This window comes from Zonotrichia albicollis, chromosome 1 (genome assembly GCF_047830755.1).
Source record: "Zonotrichia albicollis isolate bZonAlb1 chromosome 1, bZonAlb1.hap1, whole genome shotgun sequence".
In the NCBI taxonomy this organism is placed as follows: Eukaryota; Metazoa; Chordata; class Aves; order Passeriformes; family Passerellidae; genus Zonotrichia; species Zonotrichia albicollis.
In genome coordinates, this window is record NC_133819.1 from 32,838,438 (window position 1) to 32,849,426 (window position 10,989).

General features: G+C 38.4%; 1 protein-coding gene across 4 annotated transcripts in view; it reads left to right on the forward strand.

Annotated features, from left to right (window-relative positions):
* PALS2 (protein associated with LIN7 2, MAGUK p55 family member) overlaps window positions 1-10,917 on the forward strand; it is a 58,672-nt gene extending 47,755 nt beyond the window's left edge. For all 4 annotated transcript variants that reach the window (XM_074537538.1, XM_074537544.1, XM_074537556.1 and 1 more), the window contains exons 10-12: window positions 1,621-1,823; window positions 2,252-2,380; window positions 4,704-10,917. In XM_074537538.1, the coding sequence (XP_074393639.1) occupies window positions 1,621-1,823; window positions 2,252-2,380; window positions 4,704-4,880 (509 nt within the window). In that variant the 3' untranslated portion in view covers window positions 4,881-10,917. The remainder of the gene's footprint in view (window positions 1-1,620; window positions 1,824-2,251; window positions 2,381-4,703) is intronic.
* Window positions 10,918-10,989: the final 72 nt, after the last annotated feature.

Consider the following 10,989-nt stretch of genomic DNA (forward strand, 5'->3'; position numbering starts at 1 on the left):
AAAAAGAAATCTTCTCTTTGGAATTCCATTATTTTATATTGGCAAAATAGTAAGAGGCTTTTTACTGGTTCTAAAATTCTTACTCTATTTCAAAAAAGCCTTCAGAATTACTTATTTCTCTAAAATGCTGTTTAGATGCTTGAATATATGTAAGTAATGCAGCACAGTTGTTGAACATTCTTCAAAGGCATAAAAGTAAACTTTCCCCAATCTGATAGTATAATCATGCACATGCAGTACCCAGTTTATTGTATATAGAACCTTTTTTTCTACTTCAGATTTTAAGTGGGCGAATCAATAAACTTAGTTGGTCTTTGATTAGAAGAAAATTCTCCAGGTTATTCATAAAGAGATTTGTGTAGGATGTGTTTTGGGAGGTGGGAAATGGATGAAACTGATCCAGTGCTCTAGGGGGAGAAGCATGTTCTTGGCGTTGAGTTCTAATCCAGCCCGTGGTGCTGTGGTTTTCTTCAGTGTGAATAACTGAACTGTTAAATCATCTCTTAGCTGTAAGATGTTAAAGCTTACTCTCCAAAATTAATTGCAAACTGATATGTGATTCTTTTTAATGTATTGTATTAACCACTATAGCTTTAATCTTTCCATAGAATCTTGACTAAAACTAGATGTTCTAGTAATATGTTTATTCTTAACAGCTTCAGATGATCATTTTTCCTGGCATTTGTGTTTTCTCTAAGATTGAACTGGATAGGAATTACTGGAAGGGAAAGATTGCTTTCCACTTGTCTCAACAAGTTGCACTAAGTGATGATAGAAGTATTACCAAAGGGATGCCCTGACTGTTAGGTTTAATATGTTCTAGAGTTCAAATCTAATTAAATATAAGTAGCAGGTAGTTAATATGGGGATAGGGCAGCAAACAATAATAATATGATCTTATATTTTATTTTACTTTTTTAAAATCTTATTTTTATTTTTTTGCCTAAGTAATGTCTGTACTGCACAGTGTAGCCAATGCCCAAGATAGCTGATAATGATTTACTCAAATACTGGCTTTAATCTTTCTGCAGGGAATTTACCTTGCTTTAAAAGGGAAGTTGTCCTGGAAAGCAGCATTAGCTCGCTTCCATTAAGATTCTGCTATGGTGGCTGGGCTGCTTCTGATATTTAAACTAACTTTCTTTATAGCTAGCTCATGAAATTCTACCCTGAACAACAGAACAAGTACAGAGAGCAAAGGTTTTGGGGGTGGGATGGGGCAGATCTTGTTGTGCTCAGCTATTTTCAGAAGTACATTTGGCATTTGAGAGTTAAACTTCCATTTGATTTCCAAGTCACTTAAATAATTATTTTATTAAGTGAATACTTAAAAAGATTGTATGAATGAGTATTGTATATGGTGTGAAGGAGCAGGCAAAGGAAACAGGCAAATGGGTGGGTAAGCACCATATAGGAAACAATATAAATAAAGGGAACAGGAGGGGCTGTGCTCAGTTCTAAAATTTATCTAGAATGAAGAATAAACCTGTACATGGAGCAATTACAGCTGTATAACAATGTGTATTATAGTTTCCCTACTTAATCGGCAGTCCAGTTTCGTATTTATATTCCAAATATAAAATGAAAACATTCAATTTATATTTTTAATTTTTTGTTTAGTTACTTCACGGAAGCCAAGGGATGATGAAAAAGATGGGCAAGCGTACAGATTTGTGTCACGAGCTGAAATGGAGATGGATATTAAAGCTGGCAGATACTTAGAGCATGGAGAATATGAAGGAAATCTTTATGGCACCAAAATTGATTCCATCCTTGAAGTTGTTCAGACAGGAAGGACCTGCATCTTGGATGTAAATCCACAGGTATATGATTTATAATGTTATTATTATAACAAGTGTGGGATTATAATGTTGAAGAGGTGAAGAGAGATGCCTTCAAATTTGAAGGCTTCTTATCTGGTTTCAAGGTTACAATTATCAGCTGGATTCCTGTGTTTGTGGCACTTACTTGGAATGGATTAGAAAGATGGAAAATACCCAACCTAAATTCTGCATGAAAGAGGAGTCTTGCAGAGTAATAAAGAATCTTTTTAGCCAAGGAAAGAATGATGCTGAGCATTTCAAAAGGCAATGTAGGAATTTCCAAAATAGAAATAAGAAACTTCACTTATGTATTGCTGCCCATCGGCACAGATGAGTTTTGTGGTGTCCCTTAAGCAAGGGGGAGATGTGGTGAGTCACTCTCTAACCTTGGTGGTTTTTTAATTTTTTTTCTTTTTCTTTGCATCTAGGCTTTAAAAATACTGAGGACTTCAGAATTCATGCCCTATGTGGTGTTTATTGCTGCTCCAGAGTTAGAGACTTTGCGAGCTATGCACAAGGCTGTGGTAGATGCTGGAATTACAACCAAACTTCTCACTGTAAGTAGATCATTTCCTATTTCGTTTTCTTTGAACAAGATGTTCTTAGATCTTTTAAAAATTCTTTATCATTCATTTTAGGTGGAATTTGTTCTGAAACAAATGTCTCTAAGAAAAGTTAGGCAAGACTTTTGCTGATTACTTAGTAGAAGTTAATCAAATACTATGTATAAGGGAGATTGCTTCTTTCTTAAAAATAGACCTCTTACAGAGAAGTGTTGATTACAAAAATTACTTGTAATGTGTACTTTGTGAACTGTCACCTTTGATTATTTGCAGCAAATGGTAGATATTTCATGGTTGCAATTGTCCTTTTATGCAGATGTCTTTCCTTGACTTTTCCATCTCCCTCCCCGCCCAAATTTTTGTTCCTGTTTGTCTTATAATATGTGTGTGCTTTAAAATGGAATCTGTAATGCTTGGGAAAGATATTGCAGCTTGTGACAAAAAAAGAAAAAGCAAAAAAATCTCACTAACCAACAAACCATCAACCACCCCCCCCCAAAAAAACAAACCCAAAAAACCCCAAGAATTCAGGTTGTCCTTGTTTTCACTGCTGCAGCATCATGTGCTGCACTGAGAGTGGCTGATAGCTGCCAGAATAAGTGTTGAACAACTTCCCTGTTGTTCCTTGGATTTGTCATATAAAGTGAAGGGGCGTGTTTTGTTCATTAGATCTTCCCTCCTTTTCTTAGACACTATGTGTAGCAGAGGGAAATAAGACAATTTCTCCAATGCAGTTAAGCATAAATACTCTGTGTGGGCATGAACTTTCCCAGCTTCAGGAGCAAAGAAAAAAAAGCCAGATTGAGCAGTTCAACTCCCCAACAGAAAAAAAGCTGTGTTTTGCTGATGCCTCATAATGATAGGGCTGAAGCTTCATAGGAATATCTTGAATAAATGCTGACAGGGCACTCAAAGCTATAAAGGGGGGGGTGTTAGTATTTCCACTAAATTAGTGTATAATTTTTAGTCATGGCTTCTAGTTATTATGCATTCTAGTATCTCTGTGGATGCTCAGTCATCCCTCTTTCCTGCTCCAAATGAACCCTGAATTTTATGGTGCATATACAAGAAGGCAAGGTTTAAACTATCCAGACAAGTATAAAAATAATTTCCTGCACTTCCTAATATTTGATTCCCTAAGGGACATCTTTGGCTCTGTATTACTTCTTACAAATAATAGAGAGGGTCGTTAAGTTTCAGATATGCATTTATGTGTTTTTATGGATTTTGCATTGCATCCCTGCACGTGTATATGGAGTATGATTTGCTATTTCATATTCTTGTGCTTCCTGAACATATGAAAAACAAATGTCATTTAAAGTATTACAGTTTGCTTGTTAGACCTGGCTGTATTATTTCTAGCATCCTAACCCATTCCATTACAAAAAGTCTGGCTCTTGGGTTCATACCTTTACTTGTTTCCTTCATTCACTGTGAAGGAAAGGCTATTTACAAACTTGGTTTTTCATTTTGGTTTTTATATTGACAGCGGTATAAGGACTTGAAAATATTGAAATAATTACTGTAAAGGGAGACAAATCTCATAACTACTTCCAAAAAAATTGCTGTTGCACAAAAATTGAGAGGAATTTTTAAAGAATGTAGGAATAGCAAAACACAAAAACATGCTCAGAGGCACTTTATAAAGGCTTCATCGTGTAGGAATATAAATTTCTTGCATATTTTGCAGCTCAGGTCTGGACTACAGTAATGTAGCAGTAGTTTACAAATGAGGGACTGATGTCAGGTGGGCTAGGCTAAAATGTTGTCTCTAATAGCCATAAGGTATTCTAGAGCTTTATTCTGCTAGAAATTGTCTTTCATTTCACCCTAATTTAAAATCTTGGGGGTTTTTTGATGTCTTCTATGGAAATAAAAGGGACACAAATATATTTACAAAACTGATTGACCCAGTCATTCCTAAAGCATTAATTTTATTCTGGTTGGATCATCAGTTGCCCTTACAAAGTGATTAACTGCTCCCTGTGCACACCAGCCCAAGTTCACATGCTTCTATTGATTTTCTTCAAAATTGTAAGGTTGGCAAACATTTGCTTGCCATATTTAACATTATTGACACCACTCAGAACTTTCTCAGCCCTTTCAATGTATTTTAGCTCAATTTCTGTGTGAATGTATTATAAATGAACTTTCCTTATTTTTAAAATGTATGTGGTATGTGGTATCTAGCTTTAAATAGTCAGTTGCAGTATGTACTGAAGGGATCTTCTTCTGCATCTCTAAGGATTTGCCAAGTCTTATCTTTAAATCTGTAGTAAGATTTAGATTCACTAATCCTTAAAAATCTCTTGCACAGGACACTGATCTGAAAAAAACAGTGGATGAGAGCGCGCGGATCCAGCGAGCGTACAACCACTACTTTGACCTGACCATTGTCAATGACAACCTGGACAAAGCCTTCGAGAAGCTGCAGACGGCCATCGAGAGACTGAGGCTGGAGCCCCAGTGGGTCCCCATCAGCTGGGTCTACTGAGTGCTCCTGAGGGAGCTGCACTAACAAATAAAGTCAGCAGCAGCAAACGTGACGTGTAGATACTGATGATAACCTACAGCACCTGTGCATTTTTACTCTGTGTATATTCAAAAGTACACTGTTCTGAATTTTTATAAAAATGTTGAAGAGAAAGTGTACTTAAATATGTAATTTATTTTAATTTTTCTAACTTTTTACAGATAACCTTTCTATTCATATCACATGAAGGAAATGCGTTTAAGCATTTTTCTATGTTTTGATTTAGTATCTTTGCCTTTTTCATCTAAGAAACTTTCATTCACTTCAACATTTACATCTTGGTCTTACATTTTCACTGTGATTAAAAAAGGATACTTGAAACAATTTTTGTAAAATTTGTTAATGTCAGTGTTTAACTGATCAAAAGTCTATAGCTCTTATTAGGAAGGAACACTAATTTCTTTGAGGTTTTTTTCTTCTTCAAAAAATAATAATTTCATGGGAGCAGAATTTTAAATATTAAAAGCAGTAACAAAAACACAGGTCCATTGCTCCAGCTGCTTTCAGCTTAATGTTGGTGCATTCCTGATGTTTCAAAAGTTCTTGATATCTCTTGATTTAGATAACTTTTGTGTAGATTGCCTTCTATCTGTCTCCTAAAATAACATAGAGCAATACCTTGCAAGCTGCTTATTATGCTTTCTTGGGAGCCAACCTGTTAGCCCATACAGTTGAAGTACTGACATTAGAAAGTCATAGGCAAGGTAATTCAGTGCAATTTGAATCATGGTGAAGTAGCTTGAGAGAGAACCTGATAATGTGGAGCCTTGTAGGTGACACTTAATGTTTAGGACTATTTATTCACACTTGTGAAAACACATTGCTTAAAAAAAAGAAAAAAAAAAAGACATTTTCTTTTCTTAGGACATTGTTCTGTATTTGTGTAGTGATCTGTGGCTTCATTTCCTGTGATGTCTAGCTGGGTTCTAAATTATCTTTTAAATATTTGTGTGTGATCAACTGCTGTATTTTGAGTGTTGTGTAATGGCATTTCTGTGCTTTTTCTTACATTGTTTTTAATTGCATTTTTCATTAGATAGCTTGTGAATTGGAAGCTTACTGCTAAAAAGCAATGTTGTTTATGGGTTTTTTCGTTTACAGTGTATTTCCTTTTCAGTGACAATTCTCCCCTCAGTATGCTCATTGATATAATTCATATTAGGTTAGGTTCAGGTTCATTGATCAAAACTTAAGCTGATGTAAATTAATGGGAACAGAAGGAGAATACAGCCTGTTGCTCAGATGAGCTCTTTTTGTGACCATGTTTTATATGACATTGTCAGCTGTTGTATATAGTCACATTCACCATCACATACTGGCTTAGGTGTCTACACTGAAGTCATCTGTTCAATTCCTCTTCCATGTGGTGACAGGCACCTGGCTCTGGATTCCTTTTCAACACCAAAGTGTGACCTGGAATGCTATCAAAAGGCATCTTCCTCAGAGCTATTTCTGGAGGAAGACAGGCTTAGGCACTGTAAAACAGCATTGCTTCCTGTGGCTCTCAAAAGACTTTTATGTGCACAAGGAAAAGAAAAAATTGAGTGGATGCAGTAGAGGAAAACTGTTTGAAAAAACCTCAAAACACTTGTATGCAACAGATGATTTTTACATAGCCTGTAAAGTTGGTTGTTGTGGGGGAAGAGGGACAGAGGAGGCTTGAAATCCCAGTGTGTGTGTGGAAAATGTTAGTTAAACTTGTGTGTAGCACAGGAGATCTTCCTGGCTCTTAATACTGAGATTTCAAAATGTTTTTCAGAGGGAATATGAAATTCTCTAAGGAAAATTTGTACCACTGCTTTTTTATTGTTATGCTTTCCAGGATGTGTTTTCTCTGGTTTTTTTAAGTTTGCTAGAGCTCTCAGTTGTGGCACCAGCATGGGACTTGTAGTTTTCTTTCCCAGGAGACACGTTCTGTGATCCTGTTGCTCAGAGGCTGCTTTGAGAAGTGGATGGAGTGTGGTGTGTAGCAGCAAATGACAGCAGGGCTGTTGCTTGGCTATTTCAGTGGTTTGCTTTTGGCACTGTGCTGAACATGGCTGAACTGTGTTTGTGTACTGTGTCATGGGAGTCCTCCATATGCTGTAAATAATATAGGCTGTCTGGACAGATGAGATGCCTTTTCATTATGAGTTAGAAATATACCCTCTTTCTGATGCCAAAAGTGGGCTGACTTCACTCTTCCCCAGTGAATGGAATGAAAAGATTCTTCAGTTTACACACCTCAGTACTTCATATTGCAGACATCGCTTATTTTCATCTTTTTTCTGTAAATTTACTGAACCAAACACATGAAACACAGCCACCAAGGTGTAGTCAGGAAAGCTTCTCTCTGCTCATTCTGTTTCCATCCCAGGGAGAACACTATCAAGAGTGTCTCCCTAGTTAGCAATCTCCAGAATAGTCACGTATTTCCTAAAGCTTGAATGTTTGCTTCAGGTTCACTCTGTGGGTTTAAGTCAGGAGGTGGGGTGTTGTGGCTGAGCTTTGGGTGGTGGTGGTGGTGGTGGTGGTGGTGATGTAGATGGCAGTGAGCAATTCTGCATTGCAGTTCTGAAGCAGTAAGAGAAGAAGGTGACTTGCTTGGGTTGGCACAAAGATGGTGTGGAAGTATCTGCAGGTCTGATTCGGTTGTCTGTGTGCCCGGTTGGGGGGAAAAAACCCAAACCCAAACACCACACCCTGTGCATCTGTGTGTTAAAGCTTGAGTGTTCACAGTGGCTTGCTTAATGGTGAGAGGGGGAGGGAGATTGCTTTTGTTTTTTGGTAGTTTTGGGTTTTGGCATAGTCAGATTTTCATCAGATACTTTGCCTAGTTTGTCCCCACCTGGTAGAATGACTGGAATGAGAAAAACAGTTACTATTTTTTAAAAGGAATGTTCTTGGAGGTTCTTGAAATGCTGGTGTTGTTTCAGTCACATCCACAGCTGTGACGGTCCCTACCTGCCGGGGGTGTGCTGCATCAGCTGTTGTACATTGTGCAATTAGGGGAGAAGACACTATGAGAGGCTCATTTTGAGCAGGCAAAAACATTTCATAAAACACCTGTTTGGAGTATTTTGGAGGAGTTAAAATAACTGGGATTTCATGTTATCTCATTCTGTACTAAACATTCATTTTCCAGATTCTAACAGGAAAACATTACATTGACTGTTAAAGAGTACAATAGGTGTGTCTGAGCGAGGTGAAGATGCTGCTAAATGTTTAAGATATGTGGTATGTATCACAAGATAAATATTTAAGTAGTTTAGGAAAAGTAAATTATCAAATAGTTGTCTGTGTATATGTATGTGGATGGTAAAACAAAAAATGCTCATGTTGGTTATCACATTACTAAGCTACCACGACTTAATCCAGAAATGTTACCTGCATGTGAGACTTTAGAACTGGTACACTTCTCTACCTGGTTTATTGTGTTTACTAATGTATATTTTTCTAAATATACAGATATTTCAATCTAAAAAAAAAACCAACCTATATTTATCTGTAATTTCTATGTTTTGGACAGTGCATGAGGTGCTGTAAAATTCTGTACATATAGAGACTTATAGAAGAAACATTGTAGTTGCCCCGTGAATGAAAAGTTATACATAGAAGTACAGTCAGTATGCCAAGACCTGTAAGTTATTTCCCTGAATTCACCAAAAATTCACTTAAGCGTGCACCAGTCTCAGCTCTCCTGTAAATACTGTGGTGCATTGTGTACCCAGGTGATGACCTTGCTGTCTCCAAGTGTTATAGCAGGTCTGCTTTAGGTTCTGCATCAAGATGCAGTCCAAGTTTAGTGGGATAATTATAATGGAATACATCATCTTACATAGATTTATAAAGGTCTTTCAAAATGTTCTGCAAACCTTTGCAACAAAGATTAACATGGAGCAGAATCACAGATCTTTGTAGGCAAGGAAAATCAAGTTTATAGCCAAGGCAGTATCTGTGACTTGTGCCGTGTTCTCGGCTCAGGGCAGCTCTGTGTACTTAGTTGTACAAAAGCTTTGTGGAGCAGGATGGCAGATCAGCTCATCGCTTTTGAATTTCTGTTTATATAAACTGTCACATCTTGGCTGAGCTCAAATTGTGACGTTGTTTTCTTTCATCCTCTCTACTCGCTGCATCTTCTAAAATCCTACCTAAGTGACTTGCTTACAAATTGCCTGCAGCTCAGTGCTCAGGAAGTCACCTGGGTTTGGGTTTGTTTTTTGAAGAGGATGATTCAGCTAAGAAATAGGAAACTTCTTTCTCTTTGAAACACAGAAAATCCCTGGCTAGGTACCCCTTTGAGCCCAGTGGGCCTCTGCAATGCTCAAGGACCAGCGGAGAGCGATCAAGCAGAGCGCTCCTGAGATCAGGAACTGGGTTCTTACCTGTCCTTACACATGAGCCAATCTTGTGAACATAAACTCCCTTCACCTCTCCCATGGTTTCCCAGCCAGGCTTCCTGTAGGTTGTTGCTTCTCTGCTCCCACTGAACCTTGAGGCCGTGTCCCAGTGCATGGACAGTGCCTCCTGCAGCAGCTGCCCCACTGCCCGTTGTGCCTGTGGGGGCAGCTCTGGGATAACCAACAGCTGGGCTCTGTCCCGTGTGCTGCACATCTGTACAGGCTCTTTGCTTCATGCGGGGTTCCCTGCCTCACCCAAAGTCCAAAGAGTTCAAGTACCACATGGTTATTGCCAAAATTCATGATGCTACTTTGCAGAAGTGGTGAGATCATTTTATTGGTGTCTGTGTGGTGGGTACTGGATCAAAGACTCACAGTCTGCTGGGCCTCTTGCCTTAAATACCCCTCAGCTCCCAGCACCCTCCTCTCCCTGCAATAAAAACCTCTCCTGGGCCACTGAAAGGGGGTCTATCCTTAAGCCTGCTTTAATTTACTTTCTCTGGTGGGCTGTTGTGACTGACAGTGCTGAAGTGAAGTCCTGGCCCTTCTTTTTATTTTCCCTGGGTTTCTTCTTTTTTGGCCTGTACTTCTTAGTTTTCACATGTGTTTAACAGGCTTGCTGGTGGGAATTGTGTGGGATTCTCAACTTGTGTCTTATAGAGGAAATAGTAGTTAACAAAAACATCAGTATTTAGGACTTGTATAACTCACTGGTTTTAGGCCCAAGACAGATCCTAAAAATAAAAATAGTAAACACTTGGAAAATAATCAGTTTTGGTTATTTTTACAGGCAGCTTTGGCTTCTGATCATATTAAAAGCGTGCTTGTGCCCACACACACAAACACTCATATATATACGTATATAAGTAAAACTTTGGGGTAAATGCTGCAAGCAATTCAGGCAGTGTCTCCTGAATTACCTGAGTTCTCTGCAGTGGGATCCTGTTCCACAGTTACACTGTCAGCTGCTGAATTCTCAGTTCATTTGCTGGTACTGTAGCTGGGATTTACTGGTACAGGCCTAAAAACAAACCCCAGCTTGGTGAAGGCTGTGATGTAGCTTCACCTACAAATGGAATTTATTTAGCAGGGGTTCAGCAATATTTATATTTTATAGAATAAGTGACACTTGAAGTAATTTTTTCTTGGTATTTGGAACTGTTTCTTTTGCTCATTGGGTATGGAGTTCCTTTTGCTGCTAGGACAGTGGTCAGGTAACAGAGTTAAAGTAGTCCTGGAAACACTTTCTCCCATTTAGCCTCTTCCTTTTTATGTCAGTAGCTCCATGCTAATACTTTTCCATGCAATTTCTGGTTGTTCCCATAGCTGAGCCAACTGTTGGTTACTCCACAAGCAGCCAACATTTACCTGAGTACAGCAGAGCCTCTTCCAAAAATCCAATCTCTCTGTTACCTGACTTCTCACATGATCCATAGCATAAAGCAAAATGAACAGCGCTGCTTTGTACAGACAAAAAAAAAAAAGGTTTTGACTGATTTTTGTGGGTTTAGGTCTTGTACACAATTATGTGTGGAGATAACTCTTGAAATATATTGTTTCCCCCTAGGAAAATGCATGTTGAGGATCCCTTCCCCACTCCCCATGTGTTGCCCATGTGTGCACTGTGGTGTAGGGAGGGGAACTGCTTCTGTGGGGTTTAAAACACAAGAAAGTTGCTGCTCTCCACCCTC